Here is a 13,619-nt window from a genome sequence, read left to right on the forward strand (position 1 = left end):
CCCCTACACAGGGTAGTGCAGAGTGGATCCTGACGGGGTTTGGGAGGATTTGAGCACCAGCTCCTGCCAGGTTTCCAAGCCCACAGCCAAACCTGTCAGTACCAGCCTGGCTCCATGCAGCCCCCAGAGCTGCAAACCAGTGTCCAGGGAGCAGGCAGGGCTGCTGGGTCCCTTTCCAGAAGCGTGCAGGCAAGTCACGGCATTCCCACCACTGCCTCAGTTTCCCCCTCAGCCTGTCCCTCCCTGACCCGTGGCCGTGGCTTCTGTGGCATGCAGGGCCCTGTCCCCTTGCAGGGAGGGGACAACACCTGACTGAGGCAGGGCCCTGCCTGCCATTCCCCTTCAAAGGCAGCCGTGATTTCTCAGCCCCTCAGTGCACACAGGAGCCACTGGCTGCTCTGCCCCAGGCACAGGGGGACCAAGAACCCCCCAACTCACTCCTGTCCCATCCTGCACCTTGCACTGAGTTCCTCCCAGGGAACAGGAGGACCAGAGAGTGCACGGCCACAAGTGCAGCTCCATGGTTCAGCATCGCTGAGCCCATGAGCCCTTTCCTGGGTGCTTCCAAGGCGGTGAAGGACTCCCTGCTTCTCCTCACTCCCCAAGTCCAAGTGCTGCAAAGGGCATTTCCAGTTTCCAGCACAGCCCTCGCTACTCGGATGGATGGGTGGATGGATGGATGGATGGATGGGTGGATGGGTGGATGGATGGATGGACGGAGAGCTGAGGCCCAACACACTTCATTACACCCTGCAGCAAAACATATCCACGCTCTCACTCTTGCAGTGCTCAGGGCTGTGTTCACACCTCTGGAAAGGGAGGAAACTGAGGCAAAGAAGGCAGGTGATGGAAGCTGAGCAGTTAGGATGGTGACAGAGCAAGGAGTGAGCCTGGCCCTGGCCCTGCACTCGTGTTGTGAAAGCAGCTGGTTATCAAGCGTGGGCGTCACACTCAGAGCGAGCGGCTTCCAGGAAAGGAAGGAAGTGTGGGGTCACCCAGCCCCGCTGCCGCCCTTTTCCAGCAAACAGCCCAGGCCTGCTGATAATGGGGCCGTGCCACTGGCCACCCAGGAATTCAGAGCCAATGGCCACACACAGTGCCCTAAATGCTGGATTTTCCCCCCTTTCCTCTCCCACAAAAGCAAGAGATCGAACGAAGGGCAGCAGCAGATCGTGCTGATGCCACCTGACTCCTGTGCAGGGTACAGAGCAGCATCATGTCAGCAGGACCCCACTTCCAGCCCAGTGACTTACTGGTAGGAACTGGGAGTCAGCGGGCTGGGTTTGCTCCTGTGCCATGCCAGGCGTGTGGAAAGGTGCTCTGGGATGTGTTTCCTGCTGGACTGCCCCGGCACAAGGTGGATAACCTCAGTGCAAGGCTGGATGGGGATGTGGGGTGTGATGGGGAGCTGCTACTCCCACATGCCTGGTCCTCTCCCAACACCTCCTGCTGGACACTGAACTGGAGCCCATAAACCAGTAGGACCCTGGGCAGCCCCACGAAAATAATGGGGCCCTGCAGCAGCAGCAAGGCAGGATCCAACCCCCTGGCACCATCCTGCCATGCAAAGTGGCCCAGGAGGAAGCAGGAGCCTGGAGCCTGCTCCTCCCCGATACCGGGAATAATTACATGATTATGCGATTGGGAAGCAAAGCGCAGATTAATCTCTGATCTTGTTAGTCCGTGTTTTACCATCTGCTTTGTGCAGGGAGGAGAAGCCCTCGTCGCACGCTGGGGAAAGGCAGTGGGAACCCCTGGGGAGAGATGAGTCCCACAGAGCAGTGGGTGCTTTAGGAAACGGGTGGATCGGGACCCGAGCACATCAGGACAAGCGGATGCCACCCAAGGCACCAGCTGTCACCCACAGCCGCCCGCCCCAGCCCCGATTCCTGGAAGCCAGGCTGGATCCGGCTCGACACGCACAGGGCTGGGCTGCACTGGGACTCCTCCTTTGGCCAACAAGGGCAGGCGACAGCGACGACTGTGATGGCCCGGGGGGGGCTGCTGGGAGGGAGATGGCAGAGTTCAAACCGCAGGGAGAGGTTTGTTATAGCCCAGGTGGGATTCAGAGATAGAGAGGAGGGACAGAATGCAGCGGGGCTGTGGCAGAGGATGGGATGGCCCCGCATCTCGCAGGCTCCTTGGAGGCTCCCCCCTACTCCTCCACTCAGGAGGTTTTTGCCAAACAGGGAGGGCAAGATCTGCCTTTTATTGTGCTTGTGCCAGGAGATTTTCTCCTGCCCCAGCAGCCCAGGGGCAGAATGAAGCCCAGCCTTTGCAGCAGCATCAGGACTTGTGGAGATGGGAATGGGTTTCTGCTCCGATCTCTCCAGGGTGGGGCAGCACCAGTTCGAGTCCCTCTGGCACTCAGAGCTCTCTGGGGTGACACCGGGACAATGACCTGTATCCAGGAACCTCCGTGTCACCAACTGGGCTGAGCCACCAGCCCTGAGAGCTGGTACCTGTGTGTCACGGGCACTGTGGGGTGTGGGGGTGCCCCTTTGCCCCACTGCCCTCGCATGTGGTGGGTCCCAGTGACCCGCTGAGCTGCACAAGGGGACGAGAGCCAAACCTAATTGCCCATCGCCCATCCTGGGGGTCACCGCAGTGACCTGGCCAGCCCATCTCCACACCATCCACCTCATGCGGCGATTCAGCCTCCTCCAGCTTGGAAACAGCATCCGTCCCTGCAGGAGCCTCCCGGGAGCCTCCTCTTTTCCAGCTGCAGACAAAACCCTTTCTCGCTCGCCCCACGCGCTCCCCGGCCGCGTGTCGGCGAAGGCCCGGGAGAAGATGAAAGGGATTTCCCGGCTGACCTCCTCACCCCGCACTATTTGCACCTCCTTTCCCGCACGCAGACAGGCATTTTTCCCATGCTCAGGGGGTCAGGACCCTCCCTGCACTCCAGGACGGAGCAATGCCAGGAATGCACCTGGGAATAAGGCAGGGTTTTGCAGGGTGGAGGGGGAAGAGCAGAGCTGAGCACCCTCCTGGCCACAGTTAGCCACCGACATTTGTTTTATAACCTTTAAAAGGTGCTTTTCTTGTGTAAATGATCTGCAGCAAGAAACCTGTTAAGAGGGGCAGGTGGGGCTGCACTCAGCCTGAGCCTCGAGCATCGATGTTATTTGTGCCCCGCAAGTGGTGCCAGTCCACGGTGCAGTCGCTGGGCCAGGTCCATGTCCCCAGGCACGGTCAGGGGTCTCACCTGGGCACGAGGCCTCACCAGAGTGGCCAACAGTGCAGGTGCACCAGCTCAGCCTCCTCCAAACAGCACTCAGCCGATTCCAGCCACGTCTTCCCCTTGCCCTTTCATCCCTTTATGAGATGGAATAAGTCCATTTCCCCACTCCAGCCTCACAGGGGCTTCCTGGCCCCTCTGTGCCTCAGTTTCCCTGGGCTAAATCAGGGAGAGCAACCTGTCCCAGCACACACCCCCTGGAAGTGGAGCCCAGCTGCCCACAGCACATTCCAGTGTCTCTGCCATTATCCCAGGTTGGATCCCACAGTTTCCCTGGGCCCAGCTTGGAGGCTGCACTTCCACGCTGCAACAATCCTTTCCCAGCTGTCCTAACAGAGATGGAGGATAATATGGAATAACACAGGAGAAATGTGTTTCTCTTCACTCCTCCCCATCTTGACCTTGCATCACCCAGGGTAACAATAAAGTGGAAATGAAAATGAAGTGTTTTGGGACAAAACCTGGGCCCCAGCTCAGGAGGTGGTGGGATGATGCCAGGAGATGCTCAGGTCTGGGGGCTGCTCCCATCACCCAGCAGGGTACAAGCCCCATGCCCAGGCACTGCCCACAGCCTGTGTCTCTGTGCCCCCTCCCCACTCCTTGTATCCCTTCTCCCTGTTCTTTCTCTGGTGCACCCAGTGGGTGACACAAACCCTCTCGTGGATTCTCCTGCCAGTGCACAGGGATGATCCCGGTGTCTGCAACTCAGAGCAACAGAAGGATGGGAAACCTCCTGGGGCCATGGGAGGACAGCGTGGGGAAGCCAGGCAGGCACCCCAGGACATGCCACGTGTGCAGGGGACCGGCTGCTGGGACGCCACTGATGCTGGGGAGGAACGCTCTCAGGGGCTGGGGGTGATCGCCCCGCTGTGCTTTCTGGGGAAGGGATGTGGGTGGCACATGCCCTGGCATCCCCACCGTCACCCCGATGCATCCCACTTTCCCCTGTTGCTCTGGGTAGGAGGGTTTGCTTGTAAACAGCAGCCCCTGGGTAACACTTCTAATCCCTCTCTTGGCTATTATTCATCCCCAGCTAACCTTAAAGCCTCCCCCTTTTTCTCTGCGAGGCACCCCCAGAGCAGAGGAAATTCCTCAGCCCTGACGTGATGTGAAACACGAGCGGCTCGGCCCCAGCCGCCCCCTTCCCTGCCCCAACCTACCCGGGCCATTTCCCAACCCAGGTTTCCCTGTAGCATCCCACTCCCCCCCTTCTTTTTTTTTTTTTTTCTTTTCTCTTTCTTTCCCCAACCACCCTTTTCTGCTTTAGACATTGTAACCCGAGAGGCTGGAAATGCAGCTCCTTTCATCTTCCATTTCCCACATCCTGAGAGTCTGGGGAGAAGGAGCCCACCCAGATGATGGAATCCCAAATATGTGGCTCCTTCCACCTCCCCGATCCCCTCCGCCGCCCCCCGTGAGGCTCCATTCACAAAGCAGATTAGCCATGCTGCCGCCTCCCCGCACACCTCGCCCCAAAAAGCCCGCGAAAAAGCCAACATACAAAAAGAAATTTCAATTATTAAGAAGAAGTCCCCACGGTTGCTCCTCTCGGGGAGCAGGATGGGTCTCAGAATCTCCTGCGCTGCTCTTGGGTCCCATCACCCTCCTAACTTTGGAATTGGCACCCAAAGTCCTGGTTTTGGGGTGCTCCAGCACTCCAGCCAGGACCTTTCTCCTCTTTGTCCTCGGGTGTTTCCAGCCCCAGGATGTGGCGTGTGGCTCCCAAGCTGTCACTACCGTGTTGGGGGTCTCAGCTGGGTCTGGGGGGTCCCTGAGGATGAGGAGAGGAGAGAAAGCAGCACCCAGCCAGCACCCTGTGGCTGCACTGGCTCCCAGCATTCGCGACCCAAACCCACGGGATCCCAACCCTCCTCTCTCCTGGGGGGACAGTGTGACACTGTGTACTCCAGGATTGCTCTCATCCTGCAGGGATGTCCATCACCTGCACTGCCAGGACACTGAGGAAGGCACACACATTTCATGGCATTTCCAGATGTGAGGCCCCAGAGCACCTTTCCGTGACTGTAGAGGTGACTTTGAGCAGGTGATGACACACTGGGGGTGTCCCAGCAGTGGCACGCACTGCCTGCGGGAGGGCAGCGCCCGCTTCCCGGCCGGTGCCACCAGGGATTGCTCACTGCGTGTAGGTGGAAGCATCCTTCCTTCCCGACTCTCCTCACCTCTCCCTTCTCCGGGTTCTCGCTGCAGGCTGGGACAAGCCCTGAGCGGGCAAAGGGCTTCGTCCCCTCCTCATGGGAGAGTGGGCATTGCTGAGATGTCTCAAACCCCTTTTTTCAGGCTCTGTCAGGGGAGGTGGAGATGGCCGGGTGCCCGTCAGAGCATCGGGAGGAGATGAGGAAGGTTTCGGGCTTTCCCCGGGGACCCGCAGGTTGGTGCCGTGCTTCTCCCCACGCCCTGGGCCAGCCGGTTCTGCGGGCGACCGAGCCCGAGCCGAGGGAGCCACGGGCGGACTCAGACAAGGTCACGCAATGACTCAAAGCTCCTGGTGGAAAACCACAGCCCTTCTGTGTCACGGCGTTAATGGCCCCGCATCCTCCCCTCCCTGGCCCAGCCACGGCCCCTCCGCCCGGGGATGCTCGTGGGGCTGATACGGGGCCGCGCTCCCGGCGTGGCATTGACCTTGCTGTTTTGTTTCAGGACATCAGTGGAAACCTGAATTATAACCCTCACCCCAGGCGCTCCTGGGGAGCAAATCGCCTCTCTCTCCCCGCTGAGTATCTCCCTGGCCCTCCCCGTTTTCACCTATTTGCTAATTGTGCTGGCGGGGAAGGTGAGGGGGAGGAAATACAAAAAGTAAACTGCGAAAGCAACACTGCAGCTCCAAGGGCCCAGCACAGCAATCAAGCGATAAAGCAGTAATTAAGCCTGATTATCATGCAAGGCAGCCCCGGTTAGACTGGAATGCCGCTGAAGAGCCTGAAAGCTGCTGGGATTGTTTGCAGGGCTCAGAACTGATCTTTTGATGTCTGCTGGGAGCTCCTCTCCCCCAGACCTGCCATCAGCTCCATGTGCCACCCCAGGGTCTTGTTTCTCCCCGGGCATGGTCCTGGTTGGGTTTTTCCTCCTTGCAAGCCCTGTGCAGTCTCCTCTGGGCTGCAAACTGTTCCCCGAAGGCTCACGTTAGAACTGGGGTTGCTCCAGGGATGGACAGGGGCAGCCCTGGCCAGGGCAGGACCTGCAGGACATTCCTGTGTCCATGCAAGAGCAAGGTGTACTTGTGGATGTGGGCTGCTCTCCTGCACTCACCATCCTCGGCGGCTTTCATCCCGGGGGAAGAGGGTTGGGACAAGAAGTGATCCCTAGGGATGAGGGCAAAGTGGGTAGCAACAGGATGGGGTTTGTTTCATTTTAGTTTGAATATCTGACACATCCCGACGGCCTCACCCGGGCTGGCAGGGGAAAGGGGAGTTCGTGGGATGGGCTGAGGGGAAGAGGTGAATCCTAGCCCTGGTTTGGGGTCATTTTGGGAACAGGAATGCATCTGGGTGGGTTATTCTGGAAAGGGATGGATATGGCCGGGAAATGTGGCCGCCTCCCTGCTCCACGCGGCCGGGGCATGGAGCAGTGAGTTCCCCTCGGCTCCAAGGCGGGGGTTTGCCCCAGTCCAGAGGGGACCCAACCCCTGTACGCCAGCAGGAAGAGACGGCCGCTGACTCAGTCCCCGGGTAAACGAGCAGCTGGGCAGGTTTACGCACGAGGATGATTTTGGCCCCAGATCATCCCGGCTGCAAGACACGCTGCTGCCTCCGACGCTAATGAGCAGGTTTGGGCAGAGCTGCTTCTCCTGAGGAGTCAGGGACAGGCAGCCTCCGGGAAAGCCCGGCCGCTCCGGGCGAGCTCTGTTTGTCAACAGGTTTCCAGGGCAGCCCCTTTGGTGCCTTTCATCATCCTGGCAAGGAATTTGATAATGAGTTCGGGGCCAAATGCTAAGTCACCTCATCCCACGGCTGAGCAGCGACTGGCAGAACCAGTTGTCCCAAATATGCCCAGGCGTCGGGTGGGAATAAGGCAGGAGAAAGGTGCTGCCTGCCCCTCTGCCCCACTCTCACCTTGCATCACCTCAAATTGCAACAAAAATATATTAAAAAACATTTTTTAAAAAATAATATATTTTAAACAAAGAGGAATGGAGGCGCTGCATCAGATTTTCCACACTTTTCCCTAAATAAAAATGTCACTTTCTGGGTAAAACCGAAGGTAGATTTTCCAGTTTTTGGTTGTCTCAGTGCCTGAAAGAGGATGTGTCACATTCTGGGGAAATCTAAAAGCAGCAGTGGTGGTGGCGAGTTCTTCCTGGCCGGTGCGAGGGCTGGGCTGCAGCTCCAAACCCCAGTTTAGGGGGTGCATCTTGGTTGTATTTAATCCTTTTTCTTAATACTAAAGGGGATAGGATATCACCAGCATTTCCAGTAAACCCCATTCGATTTCAAGCAATTCATCCCACAAGTATGTGTGGGATGCCAGCAACTCCTCGGTCTTGTTTAGGAGCAGGAGTCCAGATGGGCTTTGTCTGGAATAATTCAGCTCCCAGTGGCTGGAGCTCTTTGCTCTAAATGCTAATAGAGTGAGTAATCAGAGCTCTCCATCCAGTAAATTATTTATCTTATCTCTGGAACTCGGGGAAGCATCTCAGCCAGCGACTTCTGCGGAAAAAAGAAGTCGGGGAAAAAAAAAAACCTAAAACCCAGGGATGTTAGTCAAGAGTCCCCAGCTGGAGCGGCCACATGGCCACTTTTTACTGGAAAAGGGAAAAGTTCAGGCACTGGTTGGCCCGCGGTGAAGCTACAGCGGGGTGAGACCGGGGGATGCCGAGCACCCGGGGAAGTTGCGCTTCCCGGGAAAAAGAAGAAAGCGAAGGAGCGGCTGCAATCCGCGCCCGGGGGCGGGGGCGGCCGGGGGTCCCGCGAGCGCCGCGCTGCCGGGGCCGCTGCGGGCGGGCGGGCACCGGGACCCGCGCGCGCGCCAGGACCCGCGCGCGCCGCCGCCGCGCCCGCTCCCCATTGGCCGCCGGGGGCGGTGGGCGCGGCTCCCCAGCCCGGCCCCGCCCCCCGGGCCGCCCGGCCCCGCCCCCGGCCCCTGCGGCTCGCGGGGCCGGCAGGGGCCGCGCGCCACACGCGGCCCGGCCTCGCGCGGAGCGGCCGCTCGCGCCCGCAGCCCGCCGGCTTCCGCCCCGCGCGCGCGCGCCGCCCTCACGCCCGTGCCCAGAGCGGACCCGCAGGTGCCGCCACCGGCCCCGCCACCGGCCCCGCCACCGGGATGCTGCTCTCCAAAATCACCTCGCTGGCGCACCTCCGCTCCGGGACCGGCGGGGAGCTGCACCCAGCCAAGCTACAGCCAGGTCAGGGACGCGCCGGCCCCGGGGGTGCCCGTCCCGGCTCGGGACCGGCCGGGGCTGCGGGCGGAGCGGTGACGGGCGGGTCTCGTCCACAGGGAAGGAGAAGGAGCCGCTGGAGCAGCTGTACCGGGTGGGCCCGTTGCTGGGGAGCGGCGGCTTCGGCAGCGTTTACTCGGGGATCCGCCTCTCGGACGGCGCCCCGGTAAGTGGCGGAGCCGGCGGCGGGCGGAGGAGGAGGGGGCTCGGCGGGGCGGGCGCGGAGCTCATCCCGGCGCCGAGCTCATCCTGCCGTTCCCCTTGGCTCGCAGGTGGCGATTAAACGCGTGTCCCGGGACCGCATCTCGCAGTGGGGCGAGCTGGTGAGTGACCGGAGCCAGCGGGGGATCCTGGGGCGTGACGGGCGGAGATGAGCCGAGACGCGGGAGGGTGGAAACCGGGACACCGCGGGGGGAGCGGGTGTGGGGTCACCGGGGGACGCGGAGCATCCCTGGCCGGGGAATGCCCAGCACCGATGGGGGTGGGCAGGAGGACACCGGGATGCCCAGGACCGGTGGGAGCGGGCAGGGAGACACCGGAGCATCCCCTGGGCGAGGGGATGCCCAGGACCGGTGGTGAGGGCAAGGGGACACCAGAGCTTGCCGCGGGCAAGGGTAGCTCAGCCCCGCTGATGGCAGCGTGGTTTCCCCGCAGCCCAGCGGCAGCCGTGTGCCTCTGGAGATCGTGCTTCTAAACAAGGTGGGCTCCGGCTTCCACGGCGTCATCCAGCTCCTGGACTGGTTCGAGCTCCCGGACAGCTTCGTGGTGGTGATGGAGCGCCCGGAGCCGTCGCAAGACCTTTTTGACTTCATCACGGAGCGGGGATTCCTGCCGGAGGAGATGGCGCGGGGGCTGTTCCGTCAGGTGCTGGAGGCCGTGCGGCACTGCAACAACTGCGGCGTCCTGCACCGCGACATCAAGGACGAGAACATCCTCCTGGACCTGGCCACGGGCGAGCTCAAGCTCATCGACTTCGGCTCCGGCACCTTCCTCAAGGACACGCTCTACACGCAGTTTGACGGTGAGCTCACAGCCGGTGTCGGGCATTGCGCGGCCGGGCCGGGCTCCGGAGGTTTCCCCGTGGCGGGGGGGGAACGGCATGAATTCTGCAGCCGCTGCCAAGTTGCTGTTTGGCACGGGGAGGATGTTGTGAAACAGGAGCCGGCTCCCGGCCCTGCTGACAGTCTCCGTCACCCACACTGGCTCGGGTTGGGGCGGGGGAAGCCAGCGTGATAAAAACACCCTGGGGAGGGGGGAGCAGAGGGGGTTTGCAAAACCCGAGCACCGGCCGGTTTGGCTTGCAGGTGCGGAAGGGCTGGGGCTGTTTCGCTCCCCTTGTTTGCCTTGGTTTATAATTTTATTTTTTTGCCATTGCGGGGGGTGAAGGCGTGGTTTTTCCCCACCCGTGGGTGGGTTTTTTTCTCGCATGTAACGGCCGGGGGCCTTTCCCGGGCCCTGCTGCCCTCTTCTGGCACCGGCGCTTTGCTTTTACAACCCAAAGTTTGTAAACAAGAGTCACGTGCTGGCGGGAAGGCGGGCGGGTCACGCCGGGTGCCAGCGACGCCCAGGGATGCTCGGGCGAGGGGCTGATGAGCTCCTGTATCCCGCAGGAACGCGGGTATACAGCCCACCGGAGTGGATCCGCTTCCACCGCTACCACGGCCACTCAGCCACCATCTGGTCCCTGGGCGTCCTGCTCTACAACATGGTCTGTGGGGACGTCCCCTTCGAGCAGGATGAGGACATCATCCGGGGACAGCTCTTCTTCCGACGGCGCATCTCTCTGGGTGGGTACCCGGCACGGGGACATGGGGGGGATAATGGGCTTTGGGAGGCGGCAGCTCACAGGGAGCTCTGGATCATCTGGAGCATCCCGTGGCTGGCTGGAGGAGGTGGCACGTGTCCTGCCGTCCTGCTCGCCTCCCAACCAGAGGGTGGATCGGGAGGGTTGGGCACAGCTCGGACGCTGCGGACGGTGGGACAGGGTGGACAGGAGCCTGCTCTGACTGACCGGTGGTTGCTGGTTTCTCTCCCCAGAGTGCCAACACCTCATCAAGTGGTGTTTGTCCATGCGCCCCTCGGACAGGCCGTCGTTGGAAGACATCTTCAACCATTCTTGGCTGCAGGACATTCACCTGGAACCAGCTGAGATCCACCTGCACAGTTTGATCCAGGAGCCTGACAAGTAACAGCTCCATGCAGTTCCTGATCATAAGAAGCAAAGAAAACCAGACTTTTTCATTTGACCACAGCACTGAGCAGGGATCCTCAGATGTGAACGCGCACATCTTGTCCTGGAGCTGGGCTGGAGACCTGCTCTCTTCCAAGTTCTGGTAGCCACCATCCAAGCCAGCTGTCCTGGACTGCATCTGAATGACCTTGTCTTTGTAGAGATTTTGCCAGTAATTTTTTTGGACAGGTTTTGGTTCTGGTTTTGGAGGCTCTCAAGTGTCATCTTGACCTGCTGAATTGGGGATGGCGAGAGGATTGGAAACCTGATTGCAAGAAAAGCTTCAATGGGGGAAAACTGTGGGGAGGGCAGGGCCTGTGGCCAAGTGGCTGTCCCTTCTCGCTGTCCCCGTGCTCGTGTGCCTTCTGTTTGATCTGAGCTGTGCTGGAGGAAGGACTTAGCTTTTCCTACAGTGCTGCTTTTCTGAGACTTGCCTGGGCCTATAGTTCCTTTTCCCTTTTCAAAAAGAAAACGGGTCAGAAGATGCTTGGGAACCAAGTGGGTTATGCCTCGCCTCCTGTGCCTCCATCCCACGTGGGTTTTCTGGGGTTCTTTGCTTCTCTGTGCCCCCATGAATGCACAAACAATGCAAACCAACAGCTGTAAATGTGTACATAGTTCTACAGGAGCAAAGCTTGATGTACAGTTGTGAATAGTGATAACATTTTGCCTTTTTTCTCATTTCCAGTTTTTGTTTTTAATTTATTTTCATGAATTTGTTGTTTGTTTTTTAAAGGAAGCGTTCTAGCCGCTAGGATAACTTATTTATTTATTTATAATTCATGTGGGTTTCCAGCCCATGCCTTGCTTCTACAGCTGCTGATCCCCCGGGTTTCCGTTTGGGTTTCCCTCTGTTTCTGTCCTGTGTCCATCCTCGGGCCCGTCGTGTTTCTGTTGGATGTCTGGCGGAGGTGTGGGGTGGCTGCTTCTCCCCAGCTGTCTGTGTACATAGTTCTGGGTGCTGTTCTTTCCTTGCCACATGCAGATCTCGGTTTGCAGTTGAGTTTGGGTTTTCTCCACGGGTGTCTTGTTTGGGGCTGGGGAGGGGGGAGCTGGCCCAGGCCGTCCGCACTGTCCAGTCTGTACCTGTAACCAAGTGTGTAGCCGGCAGGTTTTGTTAATAGTTGATATTGTACAGGGGAATTGAGAAATCTTATTTTTTTTATGCGGTTTTAAATAAAAACAAAACACTTGATGTGATGGATCACATTCCTTTGTTGCGGGGCAGGATGAAGGATATGCTGTGAGTTGTGGGGTACCAGTGACCACACCATGGCTACTCCAGGGACTTTGTCTCCAGTCAGACTTGACTCCGAAGATTCCACCCTAGCATTAACCAGGACCAGCCAGTCAAAAGCACCATGGGGACAGCCAGATCCCTCCCTCCACGGGGTGTTTCCAGAGCTGACTGCTCCTGGCAGCTCTCCTGGGTGCTGAGCCCTTTTCGTTGCCATTCATCCGCAGGCTGGTGCGGAGCGTGTGCTGGGGCTGGCGAGTAAACAAACATCAAAGCGACCTTACGAAACGCAGGATGTTGTCAGCCAAATTCAATTTTGGTAAGGCAGATCCTGTTGCTCCAGCTCTGTTGGGTGTTGCATGCTGGGGGCTGGTGGGTGCAGGAAGCTGCCAGCGGGCTGTCCCCACCTCCAGCTCGGCCAACGCAGAGGAAGCTGATCTTCAGATTACGAGAAGTTGGTCGCTATCAGTCAGCAGCGGTTGAGTTTTCTACCCTCCAAACTGTCAAACCCCATTTCCAGCTCTGCGGCACTTCAGGGATGTTTGTTTGTGTGTTTTCTTATCTTGGTTTGGTTTTTTTTTTAATTAGTTTATATGTGTTGAATTTTGGAGCCCTGTTTCTGCATGACCTCCTGGAGCAGCTGCTGCTGCGTGCACAGGGCTGTATCTGCTCCAAGGAAGGGGCAGCTTTCCCTTTCTATAGGTGGCTTTGCAAGCCCCCAGCCCAGATCTGACACAACAGGACCCTCCTTTCCTTGGCTTGCTCCAGGGCTTTTTCCTTAATATCCCCATGTCCAGTGAGCAGTCCCTTCTCCCAGCTCACCACTGGCTCTCCTGTCCTGCTTTCTACACCATGGGGCTGCTAGGAGGGGGGGATCCTGGAGCCACATCCCAGCCTTGTGGAGTGGCTTGGTATCACCTCTGCACCTCTGCCTTGGCAAAGAAAGTGTTAAGTTGGTTTGTTTGTTTTGCTTTTTTGGTTTTTTTCATGGTTTTTTTATTTATTTTTCTATTTCACTCAGCTGCATCTTTCATCTCCTTGGGACTGCTTGAAGCAGGAAGCACAGCTCCAAACGCTGTCAAAGTTTAGGCCTATTTTGAGATGTGGTTTGTATTTACCCTCCTCTCTCTCTTTTCCCCTCTAGACAATCCAGGAAGCTGCTCTTACACGAACACAAACCTCCCCACCACACCTCCTGCTACCCCGTGGAGCCCCTGGGCCCCTTGGGTGGCCACTGTCCCCCCCAGCACCAGCAGAACACTATCGGGGCCTCCCTGCGGGCTGGGCCCGGCCCACCCTTCCCGTAAGCACTCGCCAACTGTTGCGGTGTTTCTTAGAAAACTGAGCAGAAAGGCTGAGCAGGTCCCTTGTGGAGCTGGGTGCTGATAGTCCTTGGCTTCCGCCTGTGGCTGGTGATTCTGTCAGCCCCAGGCTTGTGCTGCAGGAGGGGGACAGAGCCAGTGTGTCCCCAGCAAGATCCTGCTGACCCAGGGGACCGTCCTGTCCAAGGGTTGGGTGT

At 58.9% G+C, this 13,619-nt stretch overlaps 1 protein-coding gene across 1 annotated transcript; it reads left to right on the forward strand.

Moving 5' to 3' along the window:
• The first annotated feature begins 8,432 nt into the window (after positions 1-8,432).
• Positions 8,433-12,058, forward strand: PIM1 (Pim-1 proto-oncogene, serine/threonine kinase). The gene is made up of 6 exons (XM_032133337.1): positions 8,433-8,600; positions 8,693-8,799; positions 8,906-8,956; positions 9,288-9,654; positions 10,244-10,420; positions 10,671-12,058. Exons 1-6 carry the CDS (start codon positions 8,519-8,521, stop codon positions 10,820-10,822), a joined length of 936 nt encoding a protein of 311 aa, XP_031989228.1. The 5' UTR covers positions 8,433-8,518; the 3' UTR covers positions 10,823-12,058.
• Positions 12,059-13,619: the final 1,561 nt, after the last annotated feature.

Source organism: Corvus moneduloides, chromosome 24 (assembly GCF_009650955.1).
Source record: "Corvus moneduloides isolate bCorMon1 chromosome 24, bCorMon1.pri, whole genome shotgun sequence".
In the NCBI taxonomy this organism is placed as follows: Eukaryota; Metazoa; Chordata; class Aves; order Passeriformes; family Corvidae; genus Corvus; species Corvus moneduloides.

Bases quoted from the DNA above. Each gene is read 5' to 3' on its own strand.
- PIM1 (XM_032133337.1), top strand. From the start codon at position 8,519: ATGCTGCTCTCCAAAATCACCTCGCTGGCGCACCTCCGCTCCGGGACC. The intron at 8,601-8,692 runs GTCAGGGACGCG...TCTCGTCCACAG, and splicing joins CCCAGCCAAGCTACAGCCAG to GGAAGGAGAAGGAGCCGCTG. The intron at 10,421-10,670 runs GTGGGTACCCGG...TTCTCTCCCCAG, and splicing joins CCGACGGCGCATCTCTCTGG to AGTGCCAACACCTCATCAAG.